The sequence below is a fragment of the Syngnathus typhle genome, linkage group LG2 (assembly GCF_033458585.1).
Source record: "Syngnathus typhle isolate RoL2023-S1 ecotype Sweden linkage group LG2, RoL_Styp_1.0, whole genome shotgun sequence".
NCBI classification, from domain to species: domain Eukaryota; kingdom Metazoa; phylum Chordata; class Actinopteri; order Syngnathiformes; family Syngnathidae; genus Syngnathus; species Syngnathus typhle.
The window spans coordinates 17,919,637-17,933,699 of NC_083739.1; the positions used below are offsets into that span (position 1 = coordinate 17,919,637).

Below are 14,063 nucleotides of genomic sequence, written 5' to 3' on the forward strand. Positions count from 1 at the left end.
GTGGAGAAAATGAGGAAAAACATTCAAACAAAATGTTTAATTGTCTGTGAAACTGCGCAAGAAAAAAACCCACCTACATTAACCTGAAGGTAGAAAATTACAGAACACTTTCATTTATCTGGCATGTTACTGACAATGTCACCGTCACACCTCAGCTCAAACAGAAAGTATGACGAGATGATTCGACGTGAAATCTTATTTGATCATCTCAGCCTCATTGTCTGCCTGTGCGTGCCATCAGAGAATTGGCACTTTAACTCAAGCGGTGGTAAGTGAGGGAAGGCATTTAAAGGGAGTATTAGGGCATCATCATTGTACAAGTCCGATGACGATCAATTTGGATGAAGGCAAAGCACATAAAATGAGTCAATGACAAGTGTTCATCTGGGATCCAAAAAAGAGACCAAGCTAATGGTGGAGGTTAGAAAAGTCTTCTCGAAAATGTCGTTGGGGGAGCGGTTACATATAGTCTCATATCAGAGAAACTCATGGAATGTGTTGGCGCTATCAGGAAGTGTCCATTTACTTTCTACACTTGAACTAAATGCAACGTCAGTAGCTTCTATTTGATCGAGTCATCCGTAGTGGCAGTGCCAATGGAGCAGCTGAATGCATTATCAATTATAATTGAGTGTAGAGACATAAGTGATGGATGCAAGTGAGTGTATAGTTTGTAAAGCAGATGAATTACAGCCAAGGCAACCGCCGGTGGAGGACTGGATCATTTAGCAAACTCAATCAATAATGGGACATGCTCCATGATTTTTACTCCAAAACAATCTTAGTGGAAACAGTTTAAAATGTATGGAAATACATCACACCTAGTATGCAACAATATAGACAACAATATTCTCTATTATGATTTATTCATCACATATATGCACATAACTACAGTATACGCACACATAAACGTAATGAGGAGGAGTAGAGGAAGAAAATTACAGCAGTGTGAGATCTCATAGTGCTAAACTGAAAACGTGGAATCTGTTATATGTAACTAAAAAGGGGGAAGAACTCAAAAGCCTAATTTCTTGAGGTTGTTCTTGCTGCTGAAGTATAATTGACGTTTTTCTTCTCTGCAGTGGTGGAACTCTTCTGACCGTGAGTGGGACCAACCTTGCGACAATCCAGGAACCAAAGATAAGGGCCAAGTATGGGCAGGCAGAGTCTTTTCATGTAAGTATTATTTGGACACACACAAACTCTCACTCTTTAGAGTTGACCATTTTAATATTTTTCTTTTTAATATCGATATTTATTTAAAAGATTAGCAGCAATGTGATGGTTACTGTTTTGCTGCATAACAAGGGAAGCTAGTTTGAATATACTGGGAATGTTGAATATGAACAAGTCTATGTGGCTGCAATTATTGACTTTATCATACATTCTAACGAAAGTTTGAATTCTGAATTACAATCGAAACGTACACAATCCGTAAGATTCCCATAGCACAAACATCATTCTCCAACGTCTTCTGCTTAAAGTGACAGAAAGTATGTTGATTGCTTGTCCACTTCTGTCTAAACCTCTGACCAAATTTCAAAGGTCAGTGAGCCACGCGACTGTCACAAAGAAATGGACAGAACAGCAATGTTACAATGGTTCGACTCACTTAACCTTTCGTATCCTCATGCTCTCATTTACAGAACTGCACAGTATACAACAACTCAATCATGGTCTGCCTCGCTCCATCTGTGGCAGACTCCGAGCTGGGCTTTTCCGAAACCGGCACCGGTCCCGATGAGATTGGATTTTACATGGACAATGTGAACTCCTTGGTAGTGGTCAATGAGACTTTCAGCTATTATCCGGACCCCGTGTTTGAACCCCTCAGTTCATCTGGCATAATGGAGCTTAAACCGACATCGCCGCTGATACTTAAGGTCTTTGTTTTTGATGCACATATTTAAATGTGCATGTCATTTTGCATTGCAGAGTAGTAGATAGATCTAGGTTGTTTTTTTATGATGCATGTGCGTGCATAAGTGTGTGCATGTGAGTGTTTTCCTGGATGTTTACAAAGTTGTGAAGTGGGTTATGGTCTCCTGCAGGGACAATGGAATTACAAAGGGGGGTAGTATCTTTGTGTCGCACTGCCAACGCAACAAGAGACACAGAAGCCATCACCTCTCACTCACTTCTCTTGACTCCCACATATTTCTTTTATAGACTCTCTTCACTTACTTTCCTGTAGTTGCCAAGTTTCATGTTGTTTTGCAATCATCTTCCTCCAGTTTGTCTGTTTCACATAGCTCACTTCCCTCCTTCCATCAGAGTGTAAATTTTAAACAAGAAATACGTGAGACTTCTCAGCCCACTCGTGTTGTATTCATAGAAGTGGTGTGAAACAAAAGCCCTAATGTTTCATTTGTATGTGCTGTGATGGGGACACAAAAATAGTGGATAGTCCTTGTTAGGTTCATTGAAGACCTCAAATCGTGCTCACTGTTTGTGCGTTTGACTTGGTTTGTATGTTGCCTGTGATTAGTCAAATGGTCTGACTGATGTTCATGACTGCAATTGGCAGTTTTTTATCCTCAATGTAATTGTCCTTGCCTTCGTTTAGGGTCGCAACCTGATCCCAGCAGCCCCGGGTAACAGTCGTCTGAACTATACGGTGCTCATCGGAGAAACCCCCTGCGTTCTCACCTTGTCGGAGAGCCAATTACTGTGCGAGTGGCCCAACCTCACTGGACAACATAAAGTCACGGTCAGTGCAACTTTCGAGAATACCATATGTATTTTTGTGTGGCCAAAGAAAAAACACAGAATGTTGAAAAACAGGGTTTTCAAGTCTTCCGTTCACTTTCCTGGAACCTTTGGGTTTGATTTTAAAACAATTACAGTACTGTAATTTTCTTTTATTTTGTATGGTGAAATAATAATGATCTTGAGTCAATAGAATCACATAATGATTTAGCATTAAATCCGGATCTGTTTAGCTGAACAAAAAGCGGATATACTCGCAGGAACTCATGGCTGGTTCTATTTTCTGAATGTTTACAGTTTACAGGATTCCTTTATTTATTTATTTAATTATTTATTTGTACTTGTAAATATCAACTATTCTAATGATTTACGTCAGATGGGGCTCGTATCAGAGGCAACAAGTTCACTACATTTTGTGCAAAATCTCTACATTGCACCATACTTTAGTGTTCTCTATTACTTCATCGCTGTTCTTCTCTGTGACACCTGCTTGAGGTAAGGTATGTTAAAAGTGACCTCGTTCATGTTTATGCGTTTGGAAATATTCCCATCTGACAATCTCACCAAATAATTTGACTCAAACCTTCCTTGCTGTTGAATTATGGGACTAAACCCTTGTGGCTTTCCTATGACAGATCCAGGTTACGCTTCATTGAGCTTGCACACCAAGGTGGCTGTTAATGCTTAATTAATATGTTTAACTTCTTCACAGGTTCTCTCCTCGTCTGTTGATGAGCATCACATCGGCCTTGTGGAAGTCTTGTGTTTTCACAGACAAAATAACTTTTCACTTGGTCTTGAAAGGAGAAAAGTGCCACGGTGCCGCTGTACATATTTTATATTGAGTTTAATCTGTTAGGGCTGAAGTATATGACATGTCTCATTGAATGAACCTTTCTTCACGCAGGTGAAGATTTTTCTTTTTTTCTTTTCAGTGAAGCGCACGCATCAGCAAGTCTTTGCTGCAGGTGCTGCTTGTTGTTAAGTCCCTCGCTGCGCTCTGTTATTACAACATTTGTATTGGTTTTAGTCCGTGTTAAATAGTATGAATAAAATGGGCATAACCCTGAAGAAGTTTTTTTTTATTTCTATTCCAATTGCTCCGACACATTCTGTAGCTTTGCTTTGTACCCAGACTGCCATTTTATCACTTTGATCGATTCCAGCAAACTGGCCCTTTAAGCTCCTTGCCCCACACAGTACTTTGAAACCCTACTTTGAAACCTTAACCCTAATATGAAACCCTACTTTGAAACCCTATCCTGAGTTTGAAACCCTATCCCGAGTTTAAAACTCTTTTGTGAAACCTTAACCGTAGTTTGAAACATGCAGTAAATGTATAACCCTACCAATACTTTTAAACCCCAGTTTGAATCATTGAACCTAGTTTGAAACCCTAATTTGAAACCCTAACCCCGAATGCAATCTGAAACCTTACTGTGAAACCCTAACTTCAGTTTGAAACCCTACTTTTTTATTTTAAACCCAAATTCCAAATCCTAACCCTAGTTTGAAGCCCTAATTTGAAACCCTATACCTAATTTCAAATCCTAACCCTGGTTTGAAACAGTGACTAAGCCAGTCAAGAGTGTGGAGAAATTCTGCTGCAGTGGTACAAGAGAGATTGTCCTCATGAATAAGGGTGTTTTATAAACGGTTGACAGAAGACAACTTAGCAACGTCTTTTGTATATTGTCATTTTGTTCTCTTAGCATCCCTTAAGGTTGGCCTTGCTTGTAGAGGTTGTTCTTTAAAAAGTTGGAAAAAGGAACTCAGAAATGTACTAAAACAATTTCACTAGATGCTATAGTCTATCCTACTGGAAAGGTAACCTGGTGCTGTGGGTCATTTTAGTGATAATGAATGACATACTGCGTAGAATAATTAATACAAGCACTGGTAAGTACCCACGACTGGGTGATGGAATTGACTATCAGGTTGCTGTTACTATTGATTGATATGTGGTTCGGCCAATGGCTTGAGCAGTGAGTGAGATGCCAATCAATGATGGTATAGACTCTCTTCCATACTATAGAGTTTTTACATTCAGAGACTACAAGTGGCCTAGAAGTCTGAGTCATAGCATAGCATAGCATAGCATAGCATAGCATAGCATAGCATAGCATAGCATAGCATAGCATAGCATAGCATAGTATGAATGACATATTTGTAGAAAATGAATAAATGCTTTGGGGGGATCCTAACTGACATGATGTGATGGAGGAATTATCAATCAACATGTCATCATTTTCACACATTCATGTTGAATCTGAACAGTTATTTCTGTGTCAAAAATCAATGCACCATTTTTTCCCCAAGCATCCGACAGTGTGAATGATGTCAATGCCACTTTCGTCATGTTAGTATCAGAAAGCCAACATAAACAAGCTTAGTAAGTGCAGCCCACAGCAAGCTTTGAGCGCTACTTGTTTCAAACTGTCACCAGACTGCAGAGGGACATCTCTGATTCGCTCTGACTGCAGCAGACTTTTAAAATCACCACATCTCGCACTGGAGAAGGTCAACCTCAGGCAGACGACACAGCTCTCGCTCTGAATATATTTGGATGTATGTCTGAATATTTGTTCCAGTGCACCCACTCAAAACCCTCTTTAAACTTATAGCCAATGTCCTCTCACGATGGCCTTGCTTTATCTTTTTGACATTTGTTCCCTGGCAGCGACAGCCAATATGCCTCCGAATTCAATGACAGCACATCCGTTTAATTCAGCATGATAGCTCTCAATGGCATCAACCAGCCAGCTTCAAGGTGGAACAACTTATTAAAACCCTTGCACGGCACACCATTGCATTAAACCAGAAAATGTCATGCTGAATAGAATAAATGATGCAATATGTTGTGGTTTGAGTTTGACAGTTTTTGACAGTGCCCAAACCCCCCCCAAAAAAGCTGCTCCTTCACTTATTTGCATATAAGCATCAACGTTTCAGGTGCTTATGTGCACTCATGAGTACTTATGTATGTATATGTATTATAAGTGCATATTTATATCCATGTGTTGCATGTGATACAGAGAGGGACGCAGCTGTTGATGTTCCCCATGTAGAATGACCTACATACAGGGGACCCCAATGGGTGTCCAGAAAATACACAGTTTGTGTGGGTGTTGAGAGGGCCCTACAGTGTGTGTGTGTGTGTAGGGGGGATGTCAGCCAGCCTTTGCGTGTCCCCTCTGACGCTCAGCTGCGTGTTGGCAGCTGCACGCCTCCCTCGAGTTTTTCGAAGAAACTCGTTTGTTGTTTTGGCCTACAGCTTTTTAGTTCTTCCATCAGTCCTTCAGTCTGTCACAAGGGTAAAAATAGACGCTCACTTTGAAAATGTGTCACCAACTTCTTTGAGATGCCGGCGCTCACACAGTACTTGTATCTTCTGAGCATGGACAGCATTGTCAACCACTTTTAATCGTGAAACGATAAAACGCTACTTTAACGTTTCTTTGTGAGAAGACACTTCACTTGCTTCAACTCCCATTACATTGTCTTCTCTTTCCACATCCCTCTAACACCCCTTGTCGCGGGTGCTCCCTCATTTGGCATATGTGTAGAAAAAAGGACAACAAACACTTAATTGCTCACTCCTGTAGTCTCTGAAAATTGAGCTCAACATTTGATACAGCGACAACATTCTAGATTGCCCATTGTGTGATGTGAAAATTAGTTTTATTGGGTGGTCATCATTTGTTGATACTATTCTATTTTAAATCAGTTGTGCTCATCTAAGATCTCAAATGTGTTCTCTTGGAAACTTTGCATTCCTTAAATGCTTCCAAGAGTTCTAAAAGGATTTCATTGTGTGCAAATTTGAAGCTTAATTTTCCCATAGTAATGAATATTGCTCAAGAATGGGCCTGCGTCCTGCAATCAGTCCACTTTTTTTTTCACCGCAGGACTTGAACCATGGCCCACATTCTTACAGTGACTACTTCTACTCAATATTTATATTTGTATATTTTTATTTATTCATTGTGTAATTCTACATCAAAGTTCACTTCAAAGTGTGTAATCATTATTCATTTGAGTCGGGTAGCAACCCCCCTGGTGCGTCGCTTGATGTGATGGATTCCCATGCTGTGTGTCTTTATTTACTGAGATAAACTTCCTATGCAAATGTATTTACTGAGTGCTAAAACAAATACATGTGTTTCACTTTTCTTAATTGCCACGGCTGCTTGGGGAGATTTGTAGAAATGTAGCTAATTACTCTGCTTTATGCAGCATATGGGTGTGCTTTTTTTTTTTTTTACAACTCCATACTTAACATCTAAATTATTGCTAATGACAGAGAGGAGTGTCAGGTTGAAATTTAACATTATCCATGGAATACATTGCTGCAATATCTTTTGTACGTTTTGCAGCCATATATGTAAAACACATCAATAGCATTGTTTATTTATTAATTGTGTTTGCAACATTGATCATTCTTCCAAAGCCGACTGCTGGAGGACTTAGCTCATCCTTCAACAGCTCAGATGATAGAAAAGGGAGAGATGTTTCTGCAACTAATAAACTACATTATCTGGATCATTATCATTTTGGTTTTTACATATGGTCTAATGTATAAGCAGTGGTATATTCCGTCTTCAATAGCGTAACAGTTCATGATGGGCTTTTTAATTAATATATCTCCAGACAAGAGATCATAAACAAAGCAGCAAAAGTCATCTTCGAGGTCTTCATCTACCACAGCCTGAAGCATCTACCTTGCAGGCAAAACAGAAAAATCAAAACCTTCCTGGGAAAAAAAAAGTTCTCAGTAATTAAGGTGATGTAAGGCTCCCCAAGTGCACCTGTCAACAATGACTATAGAGGAGATCAAAATTTCACGGTTCTTGCACTAGAAATGGGTCAAGCAACTTCACTTTCATCAGACCACCAAGTTTCGATCTCCTAAGACCAACATGTTTTCTCCTTCAACCATCTGCTGCTGTCAGATGAACTAGTGCCTGGCACTGTTTATTTCAATCTCGATTAATTCGAATCCCAAGAGAAACGTAAAATACACCCATGGAAAAGTAAATATTGAGCAATGTGCTTTCTCCTAATCATCCTTTGAGCATTACCCTGAAAATTCAGCTCTGAGAAGTTAGCATAACATAGAAATGTGGCTAGACTTCTGCGAACATTTCAATCATTAAAAACGCTTTCTGTGTGTTTTCAGATCCGAGCCGGTGGGTTTGAGTACTCCCCAGGTACTCTTCAAATCTACTCGGATAGTTTGCTGACACTGCCTGCCATTATCGGGATTGGAGGTGGCGGTGGTATGCTGTTATTAGTCATCATCGCTGTGCTCATAGCCTATAAGAGAAAGTCAAGAGACGCTGACCGAACCCTCAAACGTCTTCAGCTACAGATGGACAATTTGGAGTCCAGAGTGGCCCTGGAATGTAAAGAAGGTATAGGCAGCACACAATACAGCTTTGCTTAAAGTGGAATTGTCTTCATTTGCAGTTTCAATCAATTCATTATACCGTAGCGTGAAAGGTGAGATGCATTAAATTCTGGGAGGTTCGCTTTAGATTTCAGGTGGGAAAAAAATACCCATAGAAAATAATGGAAAAAGAAAATGCTGATAAAAGGAAAAATGATAGAAAACTTAACTCGAACTAGAGTTATTGATTACAAGTAATAAACAGCATGGACTTGCTGTAGTCTTACAACTATAACTGTGGGTCTACTTATTGTACATACATATATTCTTTATTTCCAGTCATTCCTCTCTGAAAAAATCTCATTTAACCTTCTTCTTGATTAAGTGTTCCAAAAAAGACAAAACATTTGCGGCAATGGGAATTCAAATGTCGGTGCACTTATTCCCACATCCTAAAGAGCCCATGCTGCCTTCTGCTCTCTCAGCTGTCCTTTAGAAATGTAAGAGTATGTGTGGGCGAAGCATATAAAAGAGGTGACATGGGTGCTGAGGGGGCGGGGCAAACAGGGTGTGTAGTTCAATCATCAGCCAGCCATTATTAGAGGCAGACATCACAACATTGACCATGTACAAGTAGCATATGAATAGACATGAATAAATAGTTACACATACGAAATGACAAAGGCAGACCATAAATTACCATATTCAAGCAAAGATAATGCAGATGGCTGTTTAAATTTGTTCATCATCCAGCAGATGTGACAAACTACTGTCAATGCATAACACATGAAATGACTACAAAACCACTTCAGAGACAAAATACTTATGCATTACACTTGTTCATTAATCATTGATTGAATTTACCATTTATGACATTTAAAATGCATACAACCCACTGCAACAATTTACTGACAATGTTTTCCTTTTTTTTTTTTTTACCCTGAAGCTTTTGCCGAACTCCAGACAGATATTCATGAGCTAACCCAAGAACTGGATGGAGCCGGAATTCCTTTCTTGGACTATCGGACGTACGCCATGAGGGTGTTGTTCCCGGGTATTGAGGACCACCCTGTGCTTAAGGAGATGGAGGTACGGGTCAGTACACCACCATCTGATCTTCAAATAAAACCATACTAACATGGGGTGGAAACTAATTATTGGCTGCTGCACAGATTAACTAACTAACTGATTAGCATCATTTAGCAATATGCTCGCTGCATGCATAATAAAATACACTTTTTTTTTTTTTTTTAAAGACGATGTGCATAGTAGCAATTATCCAATAAGTATATAGCAGAGAAGGGCAAATCTGAGCTTTGATGCAAGATGAAAAGTCACAATTTGTTCATCTTAATCACATATCGTCTACTTCATCTTAATGTATTCAGTTTCCTCTGTGAATGCAAATATGTAATCTCATCATTAGTAGGATCTCATGGGACAGACGCACACCATATACTGCCGCCAGCAAGGGTTGCCAGCATCTGACAGAAAAGAAAAATCAATAAAACTATTGGGGGAAAAAAAAAAAAGAGTATACACTTTAAAATTCGAGGTGTAATGTGTATGATAAATCACACTGTCGTTATTAATCAAGTCATTATGTACACTCTAACTAGGTCACTGAACATGCATGCTGTCCCATCCACGTATTACTTCATTTACGGAATCCTTTGTGGATAGACTCAAGAGTTTGTAATCAGTGGCATGAAGATATAAAATCTTGTACTGCTTCATCAACACTGCCACATGTTGCAATTTTCCAATCAACTGTGAATGAAACCGCTTTTTTTGTTTGTTGGTTCGGCGGTGATAATAGAGGAAAATGTTTCACTATGCAAGGCAAATCTACACACATATATGGAAGCACAGATAATGTACGCAAGTAGGCCTACCATGACCTCGAGCTGAAGCCTGACACGGCTGTTGAAAGACTTAATGACTTGATTTATTAATGTATTTGTGTCAATCATGTAAAGCACTAAAGCTCTTGGCGAAATTAATTTTCTCAAAGCTGCTCTCAGAGTGAAAAGGTTTTAGAACTCTGGTTGCATTCATTTAGTTCACTTCATCATTTTACTCTGTCATCACTCGCTTTTCTCTCTTGAATAGTCAACAGATGTGGGCTTCTTAATTATTGAATGACACATAAATATGCAGTAAAAAGCATTGTGCCTCATTGCATTGTTTTCACTTTGAAGAGGCCAGGAAAAAAATAGTTGCTAACGAAGCAGCTTTATCTTTAGCTGCTTAGCACCAAATACGTTATCTATCCATCGTCCAACTATAAAAATCACAGATCACTTTGGAAATAGTGGCTCAAGTGGGTGTTTAGCCAATATTGTAATATGCATTTCTAAGAGAAACAGCGCCAGAAACAGACCATTTGGCCACTTGCTTGTCTGTTTAAAAATGTTGTCTGGTTGTAAAATTGAATGGTGGTTCATTGTAATTTATAGTCTTCCACTCCAATGCTGTAGCTGTCCACATATTGTGTATTAATGAGTACATTTGAATTGACAACTGAAAGAAAAGGCCTGCCAAACTAAACTTGTAAGGTTTTATCTCCTAATTATATGTGTTGGTACGTCTAAAATTGCAACCTGGTTTTCAAATGGAAAAAAATCCAATAAAAAAAAATCTAATAAGTAAAAAAATCTGGCAACAGTTTCAGTGATAGAGCTGTGGTGAATTTAATACGGTCAGTAATACGGCTACAATTTCAATTCCCAGTCATGCTCAAATCTTAAACATTCCGCTTATCTTTTTGTTTTACTTCCTCCAAAATGTATACGAGACCACCACAATTGTACTAATCTCCGCCCAAATAACAACTGTCGGCACAGATACCAATTTTAGTAACGTCAAATACGAGCCACGTGCCCGAGGTGACGGCTGCTAGAAGTGAAAGCTACAATTACTGAATTGATAAGAAATAAAGCAAAACATTTTGCACACGCAGAGCCCGGAATGGTCTGAAGTAAACAACCATCAGCATTTTTGTACACAGCTTGACAGGCGCTAAATCCCTCGATTCGAACGTGAAAGTAGACAAGTAGCTATTAAGTTGAGGTATATAGGAATGCTACATGCTTTCCACTTATGTCTAGACTTGCTTTCCTGTGTATTTCCCAATGGGTTACGTGCGTAATCCAGTGGCCTGTGGAAACCAACGCCACCGGCTTTATTGCTGTGTGACGTACTCCTCCACAAAGACACACCAGCTACCTACATTACACCCATACGCAGATAAACACAAACCTTTTCATGCTCAAGTTAATTTCTTTTTGTTGCTAAAACACACCTCACTACTCAGTCAAGACTTACAATACATACCGTCGAGGGCCAGAAATCTCATTTAGCACTTTGGAGACAGGCCTCGACACTTCATTATAGCACATCGCGGGAGAGAATGCGACGCCAACAGGATGGCGATAAAGGTTGAATGAGTGAAAAATGCACAATAAGTGAGAAATTAAAACCGATGACCAAAGAGACCAGCAGTGAGAAAGGAGGAGCCGGTGGTTGACAGACAGGCGTCTTTGGGGTGTTTAGTGTGTTGTGCCTGAGTGGTGACAGGTGCAGGCCAGAGGGACGAGTGAGCGTGTCACCATCTCTGACACAAACACGTACAATCACGTTACGCCTCAATGCCTTTTCACTCCTTTTTGCTTTCATGGGAAGCTGGTGGGACTGTTGATGCGTTATCAAAATTCAACATTTTTTTCAGTCATGCCATTTTAGAGAAAAAGATTGCTCATTCCTCGCTTATATTTTTCAGCACATTAGAGTTGCCCGGCAGTCTTTTTCCTCTATTTTCTTGACCCTACTGTATTTACCACGGTGATTTACTCTCTCCCATCTCCCGTTTTCTGCATCCTCTGCTTCAACTCCAGCTACAGTATCTGCACGTCTTACCCGCCTCAACACATTCATAAATCTCTTCTTTGGTCTTTGCCTACTACCTGACAGCTCCATTTCCAGCATCCTTCCACCGATAAATCCAGCGTCCTTCCTCTGTAGAAACATGTCCTTCCTCTCTGTCCAAACCATCTCAATCTGACCTCTCTCGCTTTGTCTCCAAACTTTCCAGTCAGTGCTAACCCTCTGATGAGCTCATTCCCGATCCTATCCATTCTCATCCCAAGAGAATCTCCGCATCCTCACTTCTGCCACCTCCGGCTGTGGCTCCCGTCTTCTGCCCATTGCTACTCTCTCCAGACCATGTGACATGGCTGGTCTCACTGCCATCCTTTAAAACCTTTCCTTTCACTTTAGCTGGTGCTCTTCTGTCACGCTTGACACTTTCCTCCACCCGCTCCCTTCTGTCTATACTCTCGTCTTTGCCTGTCTTCCACACTGTAATTTACTTTGAAAAGATGATCCCAATTATATATTGCATATGATAGTGCTCTAGAGCCCAAGAGTGTTCAGGAATAAAAAAAATGTCCACAGAAATGGACACAGTCCTTTGCAAGCTTGCATTTTTTTCAAATTTTGAAAAATCATCTTTGAGACTTTCCAAATGGTTGTTTTACATTGGCAATGCCTTGACATTTATTCTGTCTTGTTTCTATGATGTCATTGTGTACAATCTCACCTTTTAACAGGGGATTGTACAAATAGGTTTTGTTATATAGTTTATTAAAATGCGGTATGAGTCTGCTATAAAAACAGTTACTATATTTCTGAGTCCCCTCTATCTTGATTCTCTGTTGCTGTAATCAATACGTTTCCAAAAGTGACTGTCGGCAGGCTTCTGGTTTAATTGATTAGCTGCTTGTTTGTTGCTTTGGCATGCGCCTGGCAGCTTGTGAGTGCATTTCTCTGTGTTTTAAATGATCTGTGTGGCAAAGGATCTGTTTTACACATAGTGGTCAAAATTGTGCAGGTACAGATATAGCTCGGTTTCTACTTCTCGGTTCATATACTACATATATGATCAGGACATCAGCAGTGTTTCAAAGTCAAAAGTCAAAGTCTGCTTTATTCCCACTCCATTTAACATCTACAAAATCTCACGGCACCACCAATAAAAGCTCACAAGATTTCTAAAATCTGTTCCCATTTAGTTGAACTCAAAGCTTTTCTGTTGGATGAATGCCAATGGGTGGTTAAGTGCATCTTCTGCTATCTAGTAGAAGATAATGTAATTGTTCTCAATAAATGAACAATGATACATTAGTTGGACCACAGAGTATATTGACACTAATTTTCAGACCAAATGACTGAAATGAGATGTTTGGACATCACTACCCTACAGAAAATTCATTGATGCAGGGGATGTTGAAGTTGGGTTGCTCAAGGGCGCTGAGCAGGTAAATTGGCATTTCTCCAGCAACTAGTCTTGACTTGAAGCTTACTGTCAGCGTGTGTTCAGGTTTCTCGACACTGGTGACAACCATTCTTTTCTTGACAATTTTCTAACAGGAGCCATCCACCCTGTGATGCCAGAAAGGCAATTATGTCAAATTGTCTGATAAAATCATTTATCTGGTAGAGAAAAAAAAATCAGCAGCACAGCAAGAGATTCACCATCACTGTGTTTGGAAAAAAAATCAAAAGTGTTTTCTCTCTGTTCATTGCTCATTGCTCTTCTTCTTTTGAATTTTCTTTGCACGCGTTTATGCATAATGTTATTCATTGACTGACACAAGTCAAACATTTAGATTTTATTACTTAATGAGTTAACAGTCAAACATTTAATTTGGTTTGTTTGTTGTTTTCAAAAGTCTTTGAGACAGGACAGAAATGACAGAAAAGTCTGTGTGGTCTGGTTGCTCATCTCTTCAATGATTCCTGTAATGAATCAGCTTCTCTCTCTTTTTTTCTTCAGGTCCAGGCAAATGTTGAAAAGGCTCTGACTTTGTTTGGCCAGCTGCTCACAAAGAAGCACTTCCTGTTGACATTCATAAGAACGCTGGAAGCACAGAGGTCTGTTTACTTGTTAAATAGAAGATTGTTG

The 14,063-nt window shown here is 39.6% G+C and overlaps 1 protein-coding gene across 1 annotated transcript in view; it reads left to right on the forward strand.

The window, feature by feature from the left end:
- LOC133170643 (plexin-A1-like) overlaps positions 1 to 14,063 on the forward strand; it is a 164,230-nt gene that overhangs the window by 137,110 nt on the left and 13,057 nt on the right. Inside the window, exons 17-22 of the mRNA XM_061303721.1 lie at positions 1,083 to 1,176; positions 1,647 to 1,883; positions 2,567 to 2,710; positions 7,889 to 8,123; positions 9,045 to 9,193; positions 13,935 to 14,032. Of these exons, the coding sequence (XP_061159705.1) occupies positions 1,083 to 1,176; positions 1,647 to 1,883; positions 2,567 to 2,710; positions 7,889 to 8,123; positions 9,045 to 9,193; positions 13,935 to 14,032 (957 nt within the window). The remainder of the gene's footprint in view (positions 1 to 1,082; positions 1,177 to 1,646; positions 1,884 to 2,566; positions 2,711 to 7,888; positions 8,124 to 9,044; positions 9,194 to 13,934; positions 14,033 to 14,063) is intronic.